At 35.3% G+C, this 24,224-nt stretch overlaps 1 protein-coding gene across 2 annotated transcripts in view; it reads right to left on the bottom strand.

The window, feature by feature from the left end:
• bmpr1ba (bone morphogenetic protein receptor, type IBa) overlaps window positions 1-24,224 on the bottom strand; it is a 103,178-nt gene that overhangs the window by 27,649 nt on the left and 51,305 nt on the right. For both annotated transcript variants that reach the window (XM_041043054.1, XM_041043055.1), the window contains 6 exons: window positions 14,955-15,117; window positions 14,649-14,748; window positions 14,367-14,469; window positions 13,321-13,417; window positions 13,063-13,201; window positions 12,504-12,696 (listed from right to left, as the gene is read on the bottom strand). In XM_041043054.1, the coding sequence (XP_040898988.1) occupies window positions 12,504-12,696; window positions 13,063-13,201; window positions 13,321-13,417; window positions 14,367-14,469; window positions 14,649-14,748; window positions 14,955-15,117 (795 nt within the window). The remainder of the gene's footprint in view (window positions 1-12,503; window positions 12,697-13,062; window positions 13,202-13,320; window positions 13,418-14,366; window positions 14,470-14,648; window positions 14,749-14,954; window positions 15,118-24,224) is intronic.

The following is a 24,224-nucleotide window of genomic DNA, read 5'->3' as shown; positions in this document are numbered from 1 at the left end:
CAAAAAAAGTCAAAAATTTTTTCGACCTCAAAAAGTCATAAAAAACATCATAGTATAGTAAGGCGTCAAAATCGGCCAAAAAAAGTGAAAAAAATTTTTGACCTCAAAATGTCATAAAAAACATCATAGTATAGTAAGGCGTTTTTTCGGCCAAAAAAAGTCAAAATTTTTTTGGACCTCAAAATGTCATAAAAAACGTCATAGTATAGTAAGGCGTCAAAATCGGCCAAAAAAAGTCCAAATTTTTTTCCACCTCAAAAAGTCATAAAAAACGTCATAGTATAGTAAGGCGTTTTTTTCGGCCAAAAAAAGTCAAAATTTTTTTCGACCTCAAAATTTCATAAAAAACGTCATAGTATAGTATGGCGTTTTTTTCGGGCAAAAAAAGTCAAAAATGTTTTCGACCTCAAAAAGTCATAAAAAACGTCATAGTATAGTAAGGCGTCAAAATCGGCCAAAAAAAGTCAAAAAATTTTTTGACCTCAAAATGTCATAAAAAACGTCATAGTATAGTATGGCCTTTTTTACGGCCAAAAAAAGTCAAAAATTTTTTTGACCTCAAAATGTCATAAAAAACGTCATAGTATAGTAAGGCGTTTTTTTCGGCCAAAAAAAGTCAAAATTTTTTTGGACCTCAAAATGTCATAAAAAACGCCATAGTATAGTAAGGCGTTTTTTTCGGCCAAAAAAGGCAAAAAAATTTTTGACCTCAAAATGTCATAAAAAACGTCATAGTATAGTAAGGCGTCAAAATCGGTGAAAAAAAGTCAAAAAAAAATTTGACCTCAAAAAGTCATAAAAAACGTCATAGTATAGTAAGGCGTCAAAATCGGCAAAAAAAGTCAAAATTTTTTTCGACCTCAAAAAGTCATAAAAAACGTCATAGTATAGTAAGGCGTCAAAATCGGTGAAAAAAAGTCAAAAAAAAATTTGACCTCAAAAAGTCATAAAAAACGTCATAGTATAGTAAGGCGTCAAAATCGGCAAAAAAAGTCAAAATTTTTTTCGACCTCAAAAAGTCATAAAAAACGTCATAGTATAGTAAGGCGTTTTTTTCGGCCAAAAAAAGTCAAAATTTTTTTCGACCTCAAAATTTCATAAAAAACATCATAGTATAGTATGGCGTTTTTTTCGGGCAAAAAAAGTCAAAAATGTTTTCGACCTCAAAAAGTCATAAAAAACGTCATAGTATAGTAAGGCGTTTTTTTCGGCCAAAAAAAGTCAAAATTTTTTTGGACCTCAAAATGTCATAAAAAACGCCATAGTATAGTAAGGCGTTTTTTTCGGCCAAAAAAGGCAAACATTTTTTTGACCTCAAAATGTCATAAAAAACGTCATAGTATATAGTAAGGCGTCAAAATCGGTGAAAAAAAGTCAAAAAAAAATTTGACCTCAAAATGTCATAAAAAACGTCATAGTATAGTAAGGCATCAAAATCAGCGAAAAAAAGTCAAAAAAAAATTTGACCTCAAAATGTCATAAAAAACGTCATAGTATAGTAAGGCGTTTTTTTCGGCCAAAAAAAGTCAAAATTTTTTTGACCTCAAAATGTCATAAAAAACGTCATAGTATAGTAAGGCGTTTTTTTCAGGCAAAAAAAGTCAAAAATTTTTTCGACCTCAAAAAGTCATAAAAAACGTCATAGTATAGTAAGGCGTCAAAATCGGCCAAAAAAAGTCTAAATTTTTTCGACCTCAAAAAGTCATAAAAAACGTCACAGTATAGTAAGGCATTTTTTTCGGCCAAAAAAAGTCAAAATTTTTTTCGACCTCAAAATTTCATAAAAAACATCATAGTATAGTATGGCGTTTTTTTCGGGCAAAAAAAGTCAAAAATGTTTTCGACCTCAAAAAGTCATAAAAAACGTCATAGTATAGTAAGGCGTCAAAATCGGTGAAAAAAAGTCAAAAAAAAATTTGACCTCAAAATGTCATAAAAAACGTCATAGTATAGTAAGGCGTTTTTTTCAGGCAAAAAAAGTCAAAAATTTTTCGACCTCAAAAAGTCATAAAAAACGTCATAGTATAGTAAAGCGTCAAAATCGGCCAAAAAAAGTCCAAATTTTTTTCGACCTCAAAAAGTCATAAAAAACGTCACAGTATAGTAAGGCATTTTTTTCGGCCAAAAAAAGTCAAAATTTTTTTCGACCTCAAAATTTCATAAAAAACATCATAGTATAGCATGGCGTTTTTTTCGGGCAAAAAAAGTCAAAAATGTTTTCGACCTCAAAAAGTCATAAAAAACGTCATAGTATAGTAAGGCGTCAAAATCGGCCAAAAAAAGTCACAATTTTTTTCGACCTCAAAAAGTCATAAAAAACGTCATAGTATAGTAAGGCGTTTTTTTCGGCCAAAAAAAGTCAAAATTTTTTTCGACCTCAAAATTTCATATAAAACGTCATAGTATAGTAAGGCGTTTTTTTCAGGCAAAAAAAGTCAACATTTTTTTCGACCTCAAAAAGTCATAAAAAACGTCATAGTATAGTAAGGCGTCAAAATCGGGCAAAAAAAGTCAAAATTTTTTTAGACCTCAAAATTTCATAAAAAAACGTCATAGTATAGTATGGCGTTTTTTTCGGGCAAAAAAAGTCAAAATTTTTTTCGACCTCAAAATTTCATAAAAAACGTCATAGTATAGTAAGGCATCAAAATCGGCCAAAAAAAGTCAAAATTTTTTTCGACCTCAAAAAGTCATAAAAAACGTCATAGTATAGTAAGGCGTCAAAATCGGCCAAAAAAAGTCCAAATTTTTTTGACCTCAAAATGTCATAAGAAACGTCATAGTTTCTTAAAAGTAAGGCGTCAAAATTGGCCAAAAAAAGTGAAAAAAATTTTTGACCTCAAAAAGTCATAAAAAACGTCATAGTATAGTAAGGCGTCAAAATCGGCCAAAAAAAGTCAAAAAAAATTTTGACCTCAAAAAGTCATAAAAAACGTCATAGTATAGTAAGGCGTCAAAATCGGCCAAAAAAAGTCAAAAAATTTTTTGACCTCAAAATGTCATAAAAAACGTCATAGTATAGTAAGGCGTCAAAATCGGCCAAAAAAACTCAAAAAATTTTTGGACCTCAAAATGTCATAAAAAACGTCATAGTATATAGTAAGGCGTTTTTTTTGGCCAAAAAAAGTCAAAGTTTTTTTCGACCTCAAAATTTCATAAGAAACGTCATAGTATAGTAAGGCGTCAAAATCGGGCAAAAAAAGTCAAAATTTTTTTCGACCTCAAAAAGTCATAAAAAACGTCATAGTATAGTAAGGCGTTTTTTTCGGGCAAAAAAAGTCAAAATTTTTTTCGACCTCAAAATTTCATAAAAAACGTCATAGTATAGTAAGGCGTTTTTTTTCAGGCAAAAAAAGTCAAAAATTTTTTCGACCTCAAAAAGTCATAAAAAACGTCATAGTATAGTAAGCGTCAAAATCGGCCAAAAAAAGTCACAATTTTTTTCGACCTCAAAAAGTCATAAAAAACGTCATAGTATAGTAAGGCGTCAAAATCGGCCAAAAAAAGTCAAAATTTTTTTCGACCTCAAAAAGTCATAAAAAACATCATAGTATAGTAAGGCGTCAAAATCGGAGAAAAAAAGTCAAAAAAAAATTTGACCTCAAAATGTCATAAAAAACGTCATAGTATAGTAAGGCGTTTTTTTCGGCCAAAAAAAGTCAAAAATTTTTTTGACCTCAAAATGTCATAAAAAACGTCATAGTATAGTAAGGCGTCAAAATCGGCCAAAAAAAGTCAAAATTTTTTTTGACCTCAAAATGTCATAGAAAACGTCATAGTATAGTAAGGCGTCAAAATCGGCGAAAAAAAGTCAAAAAAAAATTTGACCTCAAAATGTCATAAAAAACGTCATAGTATAGTAAGGCGTTTTTTTCGGCCAAAAAAAGTCACAATTTTTTTTTACCTCAAAAAGTCATAAAAAACGTCATAGTATAGTAAGGCGTCAAAATCGGCCAAAAAAAGTCCAAATTTTTTTCCACCTCAAAAAGTCATAAAAAACGTCATAGTATAGTAAGGCGTTTTTTTCGGCCAAAAAAAGTCAAAATTTTTTTCGACCTCAAAATTTCATATAAAACGTCATAGTATAGTAAGGCGTTTTTTTCAGGCAAAAAAAGTCAACATTTTTTTCGACCTCAAAAAGTCATAAAAAACGTCATAGTATAGTAAGGCGTCAAAATCGGGCAAAAAAAGTCAAAATTTTTTTAGACCTCAAAATTTCATAAAAAAACGTCATAGTATAGTATGGCGTTTTTTTCGGGCAAAAAAAGTCAAAATTTTTTTCGACCTCAAAATTTCATAAAAAACGTCATAGTATAGTAAGGCGTCAAAATCGGCCAAAAAAAGTCAACATTTTTTTCGACCTCAAAAAGTCATAAAAAACGTCATAGTATAGTAAGGCGTTTTTTTCGGCCAAAAAAAGTCAAAAATTTTTTTGACCTCAAAATGTCATAAAAAACGTCATAGTATAGTAAGGCGTTTTTTTCAGGCAAAAAAAGTCAAAAATTTTTTCGACCTCAAAAAGTCATAAAAAACGTCATAGTATAGTAAGGCGTCAAAATCGGCCAAAAAAAGTCCAAATTTTTTTCGACCTCAAAAAGTCATAAAAAACGTCATAGTATAGTAAGGCATTTTTTTCGGCCAAAAAAAGTCAAAATTTTTTTCGACCTCAAAATTTCATAAAAAACATCATAGTATAGTATGGCGTTTTTTTCGGGCAAAAAAAGTCAAAAATGTTTTCGACCTCAAAAAGTCATAAAAAACGTCTTAGTATAGTAAGGCGTCAAAATCGGTGAAAAAAAGTCAAAAAAAAATTTGACCTCAAAATGTCATAAAAAACGTCATAGTATAGTAAGGCGTCAAAATCGGTGAAAAAAAGTCAAAAAAAAATTTGACCTCAAAATGTCATAAAAAACGTCATAGTATAGTAAGGCGTCAAAATCGGCGAAAAAAAGTCAAAAAAAAATTTGACCTCAAAATGTCATAAAAAACGTCATAGTATAGTAAGGCGTTTTTTTCGGCCAAAAAAAGTCAAAATTTTTTTGGACCTCAAAATGTCATAAAAAACGTCATAGTATAGTAAGGCGTTTTTTTCAGGCAAAAAAAGTCAAAAAATTTTTCGACCTCAAAAAGTCATAAAAAACGTCATAGTATAGTAAGGCGTCAAAATCGGCCAAAAAAAGTCAACATTTTTTTCGACCTCAAAAAGTCATAAAAAACGTCATAGTATAGTAAGGCGTTTTTTTCGGCCAAAAAAAGTCAAAATTTTTTTCGACCTCAAAATTTCATATAAAACGTCATAGTATAGTAAGGCGCTTTTTTCAGGCAAAAAAAGTCAACATTTTTTTCGACCTCAAAAAGTCATAAAAAACGTCATAGTATAGTAAGGCGTCAAAATCGGGCAAAAAAAGTCAAAATTTTTTTCGACCTCAAAAAGTCATAAAAAACGTCATAGTATAGTAAGGCGTTTTTTTCGGCCAAAAAAAGTCAAAATTTTTTTCGACCTCAAAATTTCATATAAAACGTCATAGTATAGTAAGGCGCTTTTTTCAGGCAAAAAAAGTCAACATTTTTTTCGACCTCAAAAAGTCATAAAAAACGTCATAGTATAGTAAGGCGTCAAAATCGGGCAAAAAAAGTCAAAATTTTTTTAGACCTCAAAATTTCATAAAAAAACGTCATAGTATAGTATGGCGTTTTTTTCGGGCAAAAAAAGTCAAAATTTTTTTCGACCTCAAAATTTCATAAAAAACGTCATAGTATAGTAAGGCATCAAAATCGGCCAAAAAAAGTCAAAATTTTTTTCGACCTCAAAAAGTCATAAAAAACGTCATAGTATAGTAAGGCGTCAAAATCGGCCAAAAAAAGTCCAAATTTTTTTGACCTCAAAATGTCATAAGAAACGTCATAGTTTCTTAAAAGTAAGGCGTCAAAATTGGCCAAAAAAAGTGAAAAAAATTTTTGACCTCAAAAAGTCATAAAAAACGTCATAGTATAGTAAGGCGTCAAAATCGGCCAAAAAAAGTCAAAAAAAATTTTGACCTCAAAAAGTCATAAAAAACGTCATAGTATAGTAAGGCGTCAAAATCGGCCAAAAAAAGTCAAAAAATTTTTTGACCTCAAAATGTCATAAAAAACGTCATAGTATAGTAAGGCGTCAAAATCGGCCAAAAAAACTCAAAAAATTTTTGGACCTCAAAATGTCATAAAAAACGTCATAGTATATAGTAAGGCGTTTTTTTTGGCCAAAAAAAGTCAAAAATTTTTTTGACCTCAAAATGTCATAAGAAACGTCATAGTATAGTAAGGCGTCAAAATTGGCCAAAAAAAGTGAAAAAAAATTTTGACCTCAAAAAGTCATAAAAAACGTCATAGTATAGTAAGGCGTTTTTTTCGGCCAAAAAATGTCAAAAAATTTTTTGACCTCAAAATGTCATAAAAAACGTCATAGTATAGTAAGGCGTCAAAATCGGCCAAAAAAACTCAAAAATTTTTTTGACCTCAAAATGTCATAAAAAACGTCACAGTATAGTAAGGCGTCAAAATCGGCCAAAAAAAGTCAAAATTTTTTTGGACCTCAAAATGTCATAAAAAACGTCATAGTATAGTAAGGCGTTTTTTTCGGCCAAAAAAAGTCAACATTTTTTTGGACCTCAAAATGTCATAAAAAACGTCATAGTATAGTAAGGCGTCAAAATCGGGCAAAAAAAGTCAACATTTTTTTCGACCTCAAAAAGTCATAAAAAACGTCATAGTATAGTAAGGCGTTTTTTTCGGCCAAAAAAAGTCAAAATTTTTTTCGACCTCAAAATTTCATATAAAACGTCATAGTATAGTAAGGCGTTTTTTTCAGGCAAAAAAAGTCAACATTTTTTCGACCTCAAAAAGTCATAAAAAACGTCATAGTATAGTAAGGCGTCAAAATCGGGCAAAAAAAGTCAAAATTTTTTTAGACCTCAAAATTTCATAAAAAAACGTCATAGTATAGTATGGCGTTTTTTTCGGGCAAAAAAAGTCAAAATTTTTTTCGACCTCAAAATTTCATAAAAAACGTCATAGTATAGTAAGGCGTCAAAATCGGCCAAAAAAAGTCAAAATTTTTTTCGACCTCAAAAAGTCATAAAAAACGTCATAGTATAGTAAGGCGTCAAAGTCGGCCAAAAAAAGTCAAAATTTTTTTCGACCTCAAAATTTCATAAAAAACATCATAGTATAGTATGGCGTTTTTTTCGGGCAAAAAAAGTCAAAAATGTTTTCGACCTCAAAAAGTCATAAAAAACGTCATAGTATAGTAAGGCGTCAAAATCGGCGAAAAAAAGTCAAAAATTTTTGACCTCAAAATGTCATAAAAAACGTCATAGTATAGTAAGGCGTCAAAATCGGCCAAAAAAAGTGAAAAAAATTTTTGACCTCAAAATGTCATAAAAAACGTCATAGTATAGTAAGGCGTTTTTTTCGGCCAAAAAAAGTCAAAATTTTTTTGGACCTCAAAATGTCATAAAAAACGTCATAGTATAGTAAGGCGTCAAAATCGGCCAAAAAAAGTCAAAAAAAAATTTGACCTCAAAATGTCATAAAAAACGTCATAGTATAGTAAGGCGTCAAAATCGGCAAAAAAAAGTCAAAAAAAAATTTGACCTCAAAATGTCATAAAAAACGTCATAGTATAGTAAGGCGTCAAAATCGGCAAAAAAAAGGGAAAAACTTTTTTGACCTCAAAATGTCATAAAAAACGTCATAGTATAGTAAGGCGTTTTTTTCGGCCAAAAAAAGTCAAAATTTTTTTGGACCTCAAAATGTCATAAAAAACGTCATAGTATAGTAAGGCGACAAAATCGGCCAAAAAAAGTGAAAAAAAATTTTGACCTCAAAACGTCATAAAAAACGTCATAGTACAGTAAGGTGTCAAAATCGGCCATACAAAGTCAAAAATTTTTTTTTGACTTTTTAGTCAAAAAAAATGTCATACTATAGTAAGGCGTCAAAATCGGCCAAAAAAAGTCAAAAAACATTTTGACCTCAAAATGTCATGAAAAACGTCATAGTATAGTAAGGCGTCAAAATCGGCCAAAAAAAGTCAAAAATTTTTTTGACCTCAAAATGTCATAAAAAATGTCATAGTATAGTAAGGTGTCAAAATCAGCCAAAAAAAATCAAAAAAATTTTTGACCTCAAAATGTCATAAAAAACGTCATAGTATAGTAAGGCGACAAAATCGGCCAAAAAAAGTGAAAAAAAATTTTGACCTCAAAACGTCATAAAAAACGTCATAGTATAGTAAGGCGTCAAAATCGGCCAAAAAAAGTCACAATTTTTTTCGACCTCAAAAAGTCATAAAAAACGTCATAGTATAGTAAGGCGTTTTTTTCGGCCAAAAAAAGTCAAAATTTTTTTCGACCTCAAAATTTCATATAAAACGTCATAGTATAGTAAGGCGCTTTTTTCAGGCAAAAAAAGTCAACATTTTTTTCGACCTCAAAAAGTCATAAAAAACGTCATAGTATAGTAAGGCGTCAAAATCGGGCAAAAAAAGTCAAAATTTTTTTCGACCTCAAAAAGTCATAAAAAACGTCATAGTATAGTAAGGCGTTTTTTTCGGCCAAAAAAAGTCAAAATTTTTTTCGACCTCAAAATTTCATATAAAACGTCATAGTATAGTAAGGCGCTTTTTTCAGGCAAAAAAAGTCAACATTTTTTTCGACCTCAAAAAGTCATAAAAAACGTCATAGTATAGTAAGGCGTCAAAATCGGGCAAAAAAAGTCAAAATTTTTTTAGACCTCAAAATTTCATAAAAAAACGTCATAGTATAGTATGGCGTTTTTTTCGGGCAAAAAAAGTCAAAATTTTTTTCGACCTCAAAATTTCATAAAAAACGTCATAGTATAGTAAGGCATCAAAATCGGCCAAAAAAAGTCAAAATTTTTTTCGACCTCAAAAAGTCATAAAAAACGTCATAGTATAGTAAGGCGTCAAAATCGGCCAAAAAAAGTCCAAATTTTTTTGACCTCAAAATGTCATAAGAAACGTCATAGTTTCTTAAAAGTAAGGCGTCAAAATTGGCCAAAAAAAGTGAAAAAAATTTTTGACCTCAAAAAGTCATAAAAAACGTCATAGTATAGTAAGGCGTCAAAATCGGCCAAAAAAAGTCAAAAAAAATTTTGACCTCAAAAAGTCATAAAAAACGTCATAGTATAGTAAGGCGTCAAAATCGGCCAAAAAAAGTCAAAAAATTTTTTGACCTCAAAATGTCATAAAAAACGTCATAGTATAGTAAGGCGTCAAAATCGGCCAAAAAAACTCAAAAAATTTTTGGACCTCAAAATGTCATAAAAAACGTCATAGTATATAGTAAGGCGTTTTTTTTGGCCAAAAAAAGTCAAAAATTTTTTTGACCTCAAAATGTCATAAGAAACGTCATAGTATAGTAAGGCGTCAAAATTGGCCAAAAAAAGTGAAAAAAAATTTTGACCTCAAAAAGTCATAAAAAACGTCATAGTATAGTAAGGCGTTTTTTTCGGCCAAAAAATGTCAAAAAATTTTTTGACCTCAAAATGTCATAAAAAACGTCATAGTATAGTAAGGCGTCAAAATCGGCCAAAAAAACTCAAAAATTTTTTTGACCTCAAAATGTCATAAAAAACGTCACAGTATAGTAAGGCGTCAAAATCGGCCAAAAAAAGTCAAAATTTTTTTGGACCTCAAAATGTCATAAAAAACGTCATAGTATAGTAAGGCGTTTTTTTCGGCCAAAAAAAGTCAACATTTTTTTGGACCTCAAAATGTCATAAAAAACGTCATAGTATAGTAAGGCGTCAAAATCGGGCAAAAAAAGTCAACATTTTTTTCGACCTCAAAAAGTCATAAAAAACGTCATAGTATAGTAAGGCGTTTTTTTCGGCCAAAAAAAGTCAAAATTTTTTTCGACCTCAAAATTTCATATAAAACGTCATAGTATAGTAAGGCGTTTTTTTCAGGCAAAAAAAGTCAACATTTTTTCGACCTCAAAAAGTCATAAAAAACGTCATAGTATAGTAAGGCGTCAAAATCGGGCAAAAAAAGTCAAAATTTTTTTAGACCTCAAAATTTCATAAAAAAACGTCATAGTATAGTATGGCGTTTTTTTCGGGCAAAAAAAGTCAAAAATTTTTTCGACCTCAAAATTTCATAAAAAACGTCATAGTATAGTAAGGCGTCAAAATCGGCCAAAAAAAGTCAAAATTTTTTTCGACCTCAAAAAGTCATAAAAAACGTCATAGTATAGTAAGGCGTCAAAATCGGCGAAAAAAAGTCAAAAATTTTTGACCTCAAAATGTCATAAAAAACGTCATAGTATAGTAAGGCGTCAAAATCGGCCAAAAAAAGTGAAAAAAATTTTTGACCTCAAAATGTCATAAAAAACGTCATAGTATAGTAAGGCGTTTTTTTCGGCCAAAAAAAGTCAAAATTTTTTTGGACCTCAAAATGTCATAAAAAACGTCATAGTATAGTAAGGCGTCAAAATCGGCCGAAAAAAGTCTAATTTTTTTTAGCCTCAAAATGTCATAAAAATGGTCATAGTATAGTAAGGCATCGAAATTGGCCAAAAAAAGTCAAAAAAAATTTTCACCTCAAAATGTCATAAAAAACGTCATAGTATAGTAAGGCGTCAAAATCGGCCAAAAAAAGTCAAAAAAAATTTTGACCTCAAAATGTCATAAAAAACGCCATAGTATAGTAATGCATCAAAATCAGCCAAAAAAAGTCAAATTTTTATTCGACCTCAAAATGTCATAAAAAACGTCATAGTATAGTAAGGCGTCAAAATTGGCCAAAAAAACGTCAATTTTTTTTTGCCTCAAAATGTCATAAAAATGGTCATAGTATAGTAAGGCGTCAAAATTGGCCAAAAAAACGTCAATTTTTTTTGCCTCAAAATGTCATAAAAATGGTCATAGTTTCGTTCTTTATCAAAATTTGGGGGCACAGTACGTTAAGAGTGCGGCTTTGAACTTTGGATGTCGGAGGCTCGTGGGTTCGATCCTTCGACCAAGCGCAAAAAAACGGATGCGGTGGTGGTGAAGTAGATGCGCCTCCCCTGCCTTTGTGACCATGGCTGTGGTACCCATGAGCAAGGCACCGATTCATCCCAGCTCCCCGGGTGCCTCACTGGGCAGCCCCCTGCCCCAGCGTCTCTAGTGCATGTTCATGCTTGTGTGTGTGTTGCGTTCACTTGGTGTGGGTAAAATGCAGAGAGTAATTTCCTCAGGAGGGATCAATAAAGTAATTGAAAAAAAAAAAATGTCCCAACCTCGACACTGAGACAACCCACTGCATGAGTACTTTTACTTAAAAAAAAATACTTTAAAGTAAAATTAAAAGTAAGTACTTATTACTTAAGTAAGATTCTTGATGTAGTACTTCCACTTTCACTTGAGTAAATGTTTTGCGGGATATTTGTACTTTTACTTAAGTACTAAGCTTCTCCTACTACTTCCTCCACCACTGCTTGTATGCTTTTAAATTTCACTATGAAGACGTTTCAGTTAGCTTCAATCCTAGAAATAGGATTTTTTATGTTTCAGATTGATATTTTTGTTTTCTTTGGGAGGCTCTGTTTTGAGCTTTCAAGCTCTGCGGAAAGTTGTTCTAAAGGTGGCTATTTTCAATTTTTGGAATGAGTTCATTCATTATTGTTGGGGGAAACTAACTAGTATTAGTTTAAAATTCAAAAAAGATTTTAAAGATTTAAAAACAAATAAAATAAAACTAGGAATCGAGTTTTTGCAGTGTAACTTCCTTTTTGGGGATCCTAATCACTGACTCACCCACCGTAACATTTTAATCTTAGCAACTGTCTGTTTTGGTGGATTTGATGATATTGTAATTACAGATCCAACACTCAGCTCAATTTAAAATAAAACATGATTGTTGAAGGTAGTATTACGCATTGCAGCATCTAGTCTCTTTACTGGCTAGTGATCATTTACTCCATTACTAAATTAATATACATTTTGTGGTGTTTAATTATGCAAGCTTTGGTTTACAATCTGTTTACTGTCTGTGCAGCATAATGGACAGTTCAACTCCAACTATGGCAAGTGTTCAGTTTTTTTTTTGTTTTTTTTTTACTTTTTACTACAAAACCCAGACATAAAATTCATCTATCATTAAAATTAATCACCTATCAATACACCAACTCATCCATCTTTCCACCCAAACCCAATTTGTCCATCTGTTAATCCATAAATAAGTATTGTTTAAATAGGAATTAGAATCAGAAAAAGGATTGCTGCAACTATACTGGAAAGAATGTCCCTTCAAACTCCTGCTGGGGACTTTGCTAATTACACTGAACCACAAACAGTATAGTTGTATAGATTTCAAAGATGAGAGAATTAGAAAGAAAGGCAAATCGATTGACAGAGAGGTACACAGAGACAAACAATTAGAAACAGACACTGCAGACTGCAAAAATCAACACACAGGGGACAGGTGGCCATGATAACCTAAGAGAGAAAACTCTTACCCAGTATGTTCTCATGTCTCATTAAGACAGTCTGGTAGATTTCAGTCTCTCTGAACCAACTGGCCTCCTCAGTGGTGAAAAAGACTTTGACAGCCACTCTTTCGCCCCTCCACCTGCCCATCCACACCTCTCCATACCTCCCCTTGCCGATCTGCTTCACCATCTGAATCTGCTTAGCTATCGTTCTCTGGACCTAAGGAGGAGCAAAAGGAGGGAGGTGGTTAGATAAGGTACAGCATCATTACATTCTAACTTATGTCTGTGGTGCATTGTGTTTCAGTACTTGTAGCTCCTCCAGTGTAAGGTTTTAGTGATCCTCAGATGGTTAAAGGAATAGTGTTTTCATTGTTTCTTAGTGCACTAGCTTTCCCGAAGAGAAAATGCCTAAAAACAAATATTTTCAAATATCTTCTAATCTTCTAATTCACAACTCTTATCTCACCACATTTGGTAAAACCTCACCACTTCAGATGCCATGAGCCCTGATGTGTGCATATAGTGGACCACTGTAGCATCTTTTTGATGTAACAGGTGTTTGGCTGAAGTGTGGGTATCTCACCAATAGAGGGAGCCCTGAGCCTGAGCCAGAGCTTTGTGACTGCTCTATCAGGTCCTTCAGAGATTCTCCAGGGGGAATGTAGGTCTCATCTTGCTCCAGACCAATACTATACCGAGGACGGGACTCCTGACGCTTATACCTGTAAAAGATTTGTCAGCACACATTATTAGAAAGGTAACATTATATTTTATCAAGATTGTGTATTGTAAATGGAAGGTCCCCCAAAAGAGTTCCCCAAAGAGTGGTGATTTAAATTACCTGAAGTAGCAGAAGACAATTATGACAGCCAATATAATACTGCAAACAGTGACTGAGATCAACAAGGCCATGTGGTGGATTTTTCCATCTACATAGACTAGAGAGAGAGATGGATGAAGAGGTGAAGAAAGGGGGTCAAGGCAGTGAAAGAACAAAAGAAAGATGGGATGGAAGATAGGGTACGGATAAGGGTATGTGAAAAATTGTCAGAAAAGTTTTTTTTTTTTAATTCACCAAGAGTCGATCATATTTGTCTTATGGTGCTCTGTTTGTCAACTGTCCATGATAATGTGATGAATGTTCAAGTGGACATTGTCAAGAAAAATGCATGCTCAAGAAACACAAACTGAAACAAAGAAATAAAATCTAATAAAAATCTCCAATATTCCTTCAAGAGAGAAAACTGAGAAAATTACACCATGAAATCAGTCACCCTTACAAGTCACTTGAAAGAACTGGTGTACAGTAAATCAAGTACAAATCATATTTCACTCATCAATTTTTCATTTTCTTCTGGCACACACTCTTCTCCCTCAAAGCCCCAGTCAACAGCGAGAGGAAGCCCTCAGCCTAGTCGATGAATTCTCTTCCTGATCCCCTATGATAGGGTTTCATATTGATGACTCTGCCCTCAGTGTCTGCTGGGGCTTGTGATTTCCCTGGGAATCTAGGCTTACTGTCTCTCAAATACACAAAAAGACTCTCACACTCACACATAGAGTATAGTGTTGTACACAGTGGAGTCCTCAGTATTCTCTTGACACCCAGTAGCTTTGGCGAGCTCTGTGCGGGACAGTTTGACAGTAACTCCCACTGTCTCCCCCCACTTCAGGGCTCTTTGACTCTCTGACATTGTCATGATATCTATCTCTGAATCCCGTGTGCTGTAACACCATCGGTCATAGTTCTTGGCCCTGTCTATATTACTGTCACCTCCACGCTGTCACTGTCACCTGCCAGCTAGAGAACAAGTGGCTCTTTAAAATCTTTCTTGTCTTTCATGGGCAAGAAAGAGCTGTGGAGGGAGAGTGGATAGATAAACTTACGAGGTGGTTTGAGTGGTGGCAGTGTAGGATGCAGGTTTTTGTTACAGTAATCTTGGTCTGTACAGCACTCTAGCGATCTCCTTTGACGTGAGTTCCCTGTGTCCTGGAAGACATAAGAATGATTTTTTTTTCATTATTTTTGAGTTATTTACAGGCTACACAATTTATCAGTTAACTGAAAAAATAATCAAGCACCATTACCTTGTAAAGATCTGAGACAGAATATGCAAAGGAAATGGTTGCAGGGACAGGCTGTGCAGCTTGCTAAAGTTGTCTACTCACCCTACACTGAAACTCTGACCCGACCAGCCCCAGGCAACCTGCAGTCTGGACCGGTACACCTCCCTCCTCCTCCACCATGGTAAAACAGTAGCCATCGGTCCTAGAAAATAGGTTTAGTTACAGTAAGTACAGCAACCTATGCCATCATTTTCTGAAAAACATATTGTCATCAAGACTGTCTGTGCATAATGACAGGTGCATTGTAATGTTTGAGTGTATGCCTAAGACTCTGTGTGTGTGCAATTGAATGTTTATTTATGCATTTGCACTTGTTATATTTATTGTTTTTGTGTCTCATCTCCATACCTGCATGTGTTATTGGTTGAATCTTCTGGGCAGTGGTGGTAACAGTGACACCACAGTAGTCTTTGGGAGGATGAAGCAGGAGCTGCGCTGCCACTAGTCTCCTTCCCACTCTCCACTGCCTCCTTACTTGATGCTCTTAGCAGCATACTGTCCAATATGTTGCCTATAAAACAGACAAGAGGAGAAAACAGGAGAAATTTAGCTGGAGGAGAGGCAGAAACAAAATGTCGAAATCTCACACTTGATTCATACATAATTTATATTTTACAGAGGAAAGAGCACACTGCCAACACTGCCAGGGGCAAGGGTGGCATTATTAGTGTTATCAAATGTATGGACTTGTGCTTCCAGGGGGTGTTTAGAACTGAAAATATGTGTAATATCAAAAAAATATCTGCACGTATTTGCAGTAATACAGCCAGAGCTAGGAGTTTCATTATCTGTGTGAATGCTGAGCTGAAAAAAGCTATATTAAGATTGAGAAAGGAGATATGTCATATATTTAATATTTGGTGGAACATTTTTCAACATACTGAGCTTCAGGCAGACATTTCAAGTTGCGGTGATTGATTGACTCAACTAGATCCCCATATCTCCAGCACACCCTTTGCAATAAGGCGCTGTTACCCTGTCAATACTCCAATGCCCTTCTCTGTTGGATCTGATCTGTCACATGTTTATTGTGAGCCAGTGTATTGGCTTTGTTCTGCCAGTGTTAGGATTGAGGTTACTGATCTGCACTCTCACAGATCTCCTTTGTAGTTTTAAATTGTAAATCAACCGTGTTCTTTGGCACAAGCATTTTGATGGATTAATACTGCAGTTCTTGCAGTTTTACTACCGTAATTCTGCTGCTGCTTCTGCTGTTCATTGTGCACTTCATGAGCCCAGACTCCATCAGCATGCACCTGTAGGTTTGCAAGTTCCCCTGGGGGAGAATTCTAATATCTTAACTCCGCAGTCTCTGCTGCGCTGGTGTATGCTTGCAGGGAGTGGCAGGGTCTGAGCCAAGACGGCAAATATCTACTCTGTATTTACATCATAAATCTATTCCATGTGAGCTGACTGACTGAACTGAAACATAATCAAACTTACTGCAGTGAAACAGACACTGAATCTGTTGAATTTAAAAAAATTACATAAGTAAATATAAAATCGACAAAACTTGAGAAAAAACATGCAACATGCAGAAAAGAAGAAAAACAAACTGAGCTCAAACACCTGATACAGTGAAATGCATTCACTCACAGCAGATGTTTTTTTACTCTTACAGCTGAAACAGACCCTAAGAACTAGAACGAAGCGCTTGTATTCCCCAGTTATCCTATTTCAAAAGGGCACCTGTTTGTCACTTGAGGGAAAAAAGGATCACGGAAGTGTCTTTCTTTCATGGCTTTTAAGATTTTCATTCATTCCAGCATGATCATTGAGACCAGATGCTTAACAGCTGCAAGAGGAGATTGTCCAAAATAAGCACAAGTCCTTCCTCTCTCTCTCAAAAAAAAAAAAAAACTAGCTAGATACAGAATCTGTTCCCCTACTCCTCTTTCAACCTCTCGTTCTCAAGTTCAGGTTACTTTTTTTAACAGATGCTTCTCACACAGACAGACAATAAACACACAAAGTGTGTGTGAAAGGGAAAACTCAAAATGTATAAACCAATTATGTACTTTCTCTTTGCAAATGTTAACTGTCCTCAGTGAAAGAGTGATGTACAGTTGTGATTGAGATGTGTATGTGATCGAGATGACCTTAGAAACTGAATGCACAAAAACTGCATCTAGTTTTAATATAGAGCAGAAAATACTATTTTCCAAACTAAAAAAAAAAAAAATAGACTCATCACTCATGTTTGAATAAATGGATAAAATAAAATTACACAAGGGCTGACACTGGCTGTGAACGTGGAAACTCCAAACTTTTTATGGATTTTAGTTTTTTGTGCTGGGGGGATTTAAAGCTGGGTAGTCCTCAAGTGCAACAAAAGAACAGAGGCGCTTCAGCATATAGTCTTCATGAGTAATGTGTGAATAATAAAAGCCAACATGTCAGAAGTCATGACTGCACATCCTGCTTATCTACATTAAAAGGCTCATCTAGCCACACAACAACTAAATACACTTTGTAGCTAATGCAACCCAGCACTAGTGTGGCAGTGTGACCACTTTCACTTTCTTTTCAGTCTAAATCTCTGATATTTTCTGTTTTTTTTTTTTTAATTGGCTGTCTTTTTGCACTCTATTCACCAGTCTTAACTCATGTGGTCAATCATAGCAACAGCTTTGGGTGTGACAGCTTTATTGTCTGCTCACTTGTCTGCTGTTCAATAGTTCCACTATGAAACAAAGCTCAGAGGCAGTGAATTTATATTTAGTGTATATATATATATAGAGAGAGAGATATAGTATTTTTTATTACTTGAAATACTTGTGTTTCAGTTTCAGCTTTAAAGTCAGCTTTCATGGAAGTATAAGCATGGACTGAGCAACTGTACATCCAAGGTCAAAATGTGTAACTTGGTTGGATTGTTATAATTATGTAGCTGTGCCCTATGAAATTAAGGCAAAGCTGTTCATTGGTCTGATATCCCCATTTAAAAACAAACTAATCAAAGTACTGCCTCACAAAACATCTGTATTTTCTTTTATAGAACTTTTCATTTTGGAATATATCCTAAAAGCTAACTAGCTGGCAGAAGCAGTAGAAACAACTAGCCTTGTTTCGGTAGTATCTCAAGTGGCCAAAGATCAGCAAGAGGCACCATGAATGGAGACTTGCACAGTCTTAAGTGAACATATAGCAATGAGATTCTGTTAGCGTGCTTATTAGACAGGAAGATAACCTACAGAGCGCATCACCTTTGAAAAACAAATTGGATTAGATGGAAACTTGAAAACTTGCTGTATATTTTCAGGGTGGCTATGCGCCGTCAGCCAAACGTAAGATAATAGGTGGTATCTTCTCTTTCATCTGAGCTCAGCTGTCTTTCACAAAACATCAAAGACCTTCCTCTGGGAATAAACGCTTAAAGCTTCCTAATGGACTCAAACATATAGACACTAATACACACCCATGCAATGCTACAGACATAAACCAGAAATGTATGCACATGTGCTTTAAAAAATTCTTTATGTATTGCACACGTCTTTAATATTTTATGTGCTTTGTTGTCAAAGTGTTGCACTTGTGGTTTTTTGACATTCATGAATCTGTATTCACAAAAAGTCACCAAACTTTAAGTGATGGTGACTTCAGAAACTAAGGCCCAAAGAAAGGAAAGTCACTACTAGAAATATTAAAAAGCTGGAGCTTGCCAATTATATTCTGATCTAATGCTTTGATTTTCTCCTTTGTCTTACAATCCAGGAGCTAATGCTGCTGAATAGAGGAGGTAGTTGAGCTCATTCATCTCATCCATGTTGACGGTGATAAATGTGAGTACGCACCAACAATTAAGAAGCACTGTGATGTGAGCTGACATTACTTTTCTAGCTCAAAAGGTTATCAGTGCTAGTTCAAAGTCCTATTTTGTTTGCCTTTCTGTCCTCAATAAGGACGTGTGTGTCGTATTAAAAGGATCCAGTATGTCTCATGTACAGTGGTCCTTCCTCTTCAAAAGAAAAAAATTTAAAAAAGAATTAGGTTTGTAATAAACTGTTTCTGAGGAGATTAATTTGCACAAAGGAAGCAACTATCAATAAAAAATAACCAGAGCAATTTTTTTCAGGCAGTTACAGGCACTTGTCATCAAGCAGTTCCCTTTCTAAATGTCTCTCTTGTACACACTGATGATGTGTTGACAATACAGCAAGAGAGGGACGGTGGGGTTTAAAGGGGTCACATTAACAACTGACCGATTTGAGAGAAAGGGAGCGAGGAAGAGTAGGAGGGGGAGAAGAACAGGGGATTAACAAATGAGAAGTGACAGAACTGCAGGGAACTGGTGGGCAGTTTAGCAGCAGACAGAGGGGACAGAGCAGAGACCAGTGGCCTTTTCCACCCTCTCGCTCATTCTGTTCCCCTCCCTCACATCACTTTCTCCATCCTACTCTCTAATGCTCACTCACTTTGTATCTTACTTGTTGCCAACCTCTCTCTCTCTCCCCCTTCTTCTCCATTCTATATCATTCTGTATCTCCCTTCTCTGCCTTTTTCCTGCATGTAGCTTTTCAACAAATTAAAATTCACAGCATTTTCTTCTTCTGTCCTTTTCTCCAAGACTTTTTCCTCTTTTCTTCCTCTTTTTCTCTTTCGTTCTCCCGCACAACATCCCTATCTTCCTTTACCCCACCCCTTTTCCTCTTCTTATCTTGCACTTTCTTTGCCCTGCCTTCCCTATGTGAGTCCAGTGGATAGTGCAGCACTGCTGTGCTGTTGACATAATACAAAGCCTTTCACATCCATCCTGCACCTGGGATCCCTGGCTACTGCTCTGTCTCTCTGTGTGCGTGTGTGTCTGTGTACACGTGTGAGAAAGGCAGTAGGAGAGAGACAAAAAGGGAGAGAAGCAAAAAGAAAGAAAGGCCTCATCCTGTGGAGAATGTTGTTTGATTCATAAATGCTCATTGCGCAAAACCTAATTGGAGGCTTTGGTGAGGTGACCAACCAAATACTTATTGAATTATCTGATTTAAACAAGCAAATCCTACAGGAATACATGTAACAAAATATATAATTTAGAAGTTTTCTTTGCTGGCAGCTTGTCTTTAGTACATTTTATAGCAGACGTTTTTTTTTTTTTTTAAATGTCATCAGGTTATTAAAAATAATTTGGTTAAATAGCAGTATCTCTACAAATCCAGTCACATTACAAAGAGTGACCATTATTTGCATCTTTCCTGAATATTAAAATGCTTTGCCATTACCCTTTATCACTGACCATATTTTTCAGACACTTCATAATATATTATCAAAGAAGCTGCATTATCCTAACACTGCAACACTGGCTGCCTCACGGCTCTCTGCTGTCTCCTGACTTTTTGGAAATGTCAGGCATGCGAGCGAGTCATTCGAGGTAATCTATTCATCTCTCTGTATCTCTGTCTCATAATCATAATCCACGATCATAATGCTTCATCTTAACAAGTTTTTGTTCTTGATTCGCTCCTCTTTCTGGCTGTCTTTGTCTTCTGTCTAGGACTACTATCGCTCTGGATTCAGAGACTGCTGATTTTTCCACTAGTTCTGAGGTAATGAGTTTTTCTCATTACCTTGTCCCATCTGTCTGTGGGAGAGTGACCAAGGTAAAATATTCTGCTGTTTGAAAAAATAAGAAGTTTCTGACCATGCGTGTTCCTCTAGTCTCATCTTTAAAAAAAAATGAAGTCTCCATGGAGAGTAAAACTTTTTGTTTTAGCACATACATTCTGTCTGGTGAGAAAAATGTCTACATTGTCGTAAACTGCTTCGTGGAGACACAAGGCAGCCTTTCATCAATACTGTATTCAGAAATTGAACTGAATAGGGATCACTGATAATAAAGCTTAACCCTGTGAGCCCGTACGTATCATATATGATACCCACATTTCTGGGACTCATTGCATCACCATCAAGCATAAACTTTGCATTTAACCCTTTTAGATGAACTCTTATGCTCGTATACTGACTCCTGGTAGACACTCCTCACTTTTCTAAATGTTTTGACATGTGTGATACAAACAAAAAATATACTTAGAATTTTTTTTTTTTAATTTTTTTTTTTTACATTTTGTCAAAGGGACAAATAAAGAGTTCATATTTGAAAAATTAGAATTTTCTGACCATTCTTTCATAGTTCAGGTCTCACAGGGTTAAGAAATATTTTAGAGGCTTGAAGTATAAGAAAATGTTACTCCTGAGGTCTGGTGGTGGGGGAGACCCATTTAAAAAAAAAAACTGTACTGACCAATGGAATTGAAGTCCAAACCTTTCTAAGTACCACTAATGTCAAAACATGCTTCAAGTTAAGCGATTTGTGCTCTGAAAATGGCAGAATTTCCCGGCACTTCACTGACACTATAATTGTTTCAAGCTCTTTCACTAAAATTACTTTTCAGATACCAGTATGAGCTTTCAGGTCTCCCCTATAGGTTTTTTTTTCAGGCTTGATGGCAGGATATAGGGGCCACTGTCAACACGCAATTAACAACCCTGGCCCCACAAACCCCCCCAAAAGCTAAAGTCCCCCTTTCAACAGATGCTGCTTTGTACTGAAACTGAAACACAAAAAGAAAGAAGAGGACAGATATTTACATAGTCAAAAGGGATAGAAGTGAGGGAGAGGGGGATATTGTGCATGAGATAGCAAGATGAAGAGAGGAGATTCAGAGGAAGATAGACAGACAGAGGGAAACAGAAAGAGAGAGAAGATATTCATTAGTTATCCCGACCATGTCAAACAAGGCCTACCAGAAAAGCCCTTTCACCGAGCCCTTGTAAACACTACCCGCCTCCCCCTTCCACTTAAGACACACTCATTTGACAACACTGCTCTCCTCCTCCCCCTTCTCCCCTCTAAGTAGTAGTTCATCTTCCTGGTGTTTGACAGTGCCGTCTGTACGGAAAAAGAAACATGAAAGGTGAAAAGGTTTTTCATCTTGCTCTCTCGCTACCTCTCTTAAGTTTGTGCCTCTCTCTGTCTCCACTTCCATGTACTTTCAGCGCCTGGTCTTATCACCGTGTTCTTCTTCCTGTCAATGTTGAGATGAGCCGAGCCATCCCACATGTGCAGGAATTTTTTAATGAACCCTGGTTTGTGACCTGAAGGGTGGATGCTGGGAAGCTGAGGCTGTCTCTCTTGCTGTTTTGGCTAAACTTACTCTAAAATTCAAATTTGTTTTGCCTTCGGTTTCTGTGACAAAGCTCCTTCTCTCTCAGTTTTCTCATTTTAATTGCTTACTTGACCATGAAACTTTACATCATTTTGAGGGATAGAAAACTGGCTGTTACTACATTGTAACTACTGTCCTGATATTAGAGTAGAAAGGATTAGACAGATTCCCAAAACACTTTGAGTCATACCACAGTTGGATTCAGAGGATAACACTGGTATCAAAGCAAATGGTTCTTTAGCTTCTCAATCTCTAGCTCATAGGCACACAGTATTACAGCTGATATTGTATATATTGGTGCCTTAAGGGCAGGAAGAGGCTATGCGTCATTACTGCTTCACCTTTTCCTTGTCCAGTTTTCCAAAGAACCCCACTCTTCTGTATTCCTCCCCTACAGACTTACACCACACTGTTTCTTTCTTCTCACACATTTTAACACATCTTTATTCATCCACTCTCCTATCTCAGACAAATTCTGAATAAAGGTGTAAAGGGTAAAGACATACAAGAGCTTTTAATGTAAGGGGCTTATAGAGCAACTGCCATTTGAATTTAATTAAATATTTCCATCAATCAATCGGTCCCCGTGAGAAAAACAAAGAGGTAAAAAGCTTTGTACCTGTCCAACAAGCTCTGCAACCAGGATTGAGACCAAAAAATGTGATGTCATGTCACTTGGACAGAGAACAGCTTTTAAGAGGTTTTCTTTAGCAATAACAAAACAATAAAAGTAGTGAGAGTAGGGATAAGGGAAGCTTTTGGACCCCCACAATCCTCGAACACAACAGCATCATCAACAGCTTTTCAAACATCCCTCCATTATGTCACACTGATGAATGATGCAGTAATGAGCCAGTGCCACTCTCTGGTTATACAGCTGTCATCTGCCAGCTTCATGCTGCAACCAGTGGGAGTATATACATATGTATATATATATATGTGTGTGTGTGTGTGTGTGTGTGTGTGTGTGTGTGTGTGTGTGTGTGTGTGTGTATGTGTGTGTGTGTGTGTGTGTGTGTGTGTGTGTGTGTGTGAGTGCTTGCGTGCATCCCCTTTCATGAGGATGAGTGACATGTACACAAGGATTCCGGAACTCTGAGTTCATTCCAGAAGGCCCTCAGCATTCCCTTTGGAATACAAGGAAATGATGAAATGGTTCTTAAAGGAGGTGTGAGAGAGCAAAGAAAAGAGAGAAAGGGGACCAGCTGGTCTCTTCATCAAAAGCTCCTTTGCTCCTTCTCACAGCCATCTGTGGGCTCCTACTCATCACAAAACAGCCCACATCAATTCACAGACACCGGGCATCCGGCTGGATCAGTGGACTGTGGCTGTGTACTGTAAGTAATTCTGATTCCACTGGTTCAAATGTGGCTTGTAAACTTTGTCCTGATTTGATAATTACCACTTAAAACTGATTTGTCATAAAGATAAAAGTAAAAGCCACAGACGTCAGAGCTACAGATATAAACAATGGAGATTTTAATGGACAATGACTACTCAATTAACAGGCCTAGCAACAATGGATTTATAGTATCCATTGTTGCAAAAGTGTACTCCACAGCTTTGCATTAATCTGATGAAGCTGATTTGATGTGCCCGGCACTGAATATTCCCAATTAACTGTTTATTTATAAATAATAATATTGAATTTCCAAAAGATTTCCTCATATTGTTTACTCTATCATGATTTATGTCACGATTAGATAAATCTGTGATGGAGGATTTTAGCCACATCCTCCACCTCATAAACACTACTGAAATTCAGATCAGTACACTGAGGCATATTGTTCAAATGTAACCATGACAAAAGTTGGCTGATAAAAATATTTACTTCAAAGTCCAAATGGTATAGTTAAACAGAGCTGATGGATTTCAGAATGTATGCAAAGAAGATGGATAATACCCTCCTACACCTCTTTTCAAATAACTGCTGTGGAAGACAAATGAAGCTACAAGAAGCATCTCCTACAGATCCTCAAAGCAGCTGCTCTTTTATTCCATCAGACAAATGTGTATGCCACAAAGGAATGCTTTACCATGTGCATGCACAGTGATCATGCACAGTGCCTGACTGTATCAGTGTAGTCTTTAAAAGCAGGCTATATTGCAACACAACACGCTCTGATACATGGCCAACACATGGCCATATACTTTTGCAAAGGTAAAATATAATTTATAAAAAATACTATTTATGGACAAATTAAAAATAGAGGGAAAGAATAAGAAAAGTGTCCCACAGAAATAGGTTCATTTAACAGGCAACATTCTTGTTTACTCTGTCAACGAGGCAGATGTTAAGCAGCTATTAATAATCAGTAATTTTTTTTCCTCTTGCCTCTCTGGGTTCATTAAATCTACTCTACTATTGCACAAAAATAACCAATTCTCTAGTGATACAGATCTCCAATTTCCACACACAAATACATGCAACATCTGTACAAACCACAGGCAATTATGAACT

The sequence above is a fragment of the Toxotes jaculatrix genome, chromosome 7 (assembly GCF_017976425.1).
Source record: "Toxotes jaculatrix isolate fToxJac2 chromosome 7, fToxJac2.pri, whole genome shotgun sequence".
NCBI classification, from domain to species: Eukaryota; Metazoa; Chordata; class Actinopteri; family Toxotidae; genus Toxotes; species Toxotes jaculatrix.
Note: the sequence above shows the minus strand (reverse complement) of the source record. Positions and strands in the feature narration are given on the sequence as shown.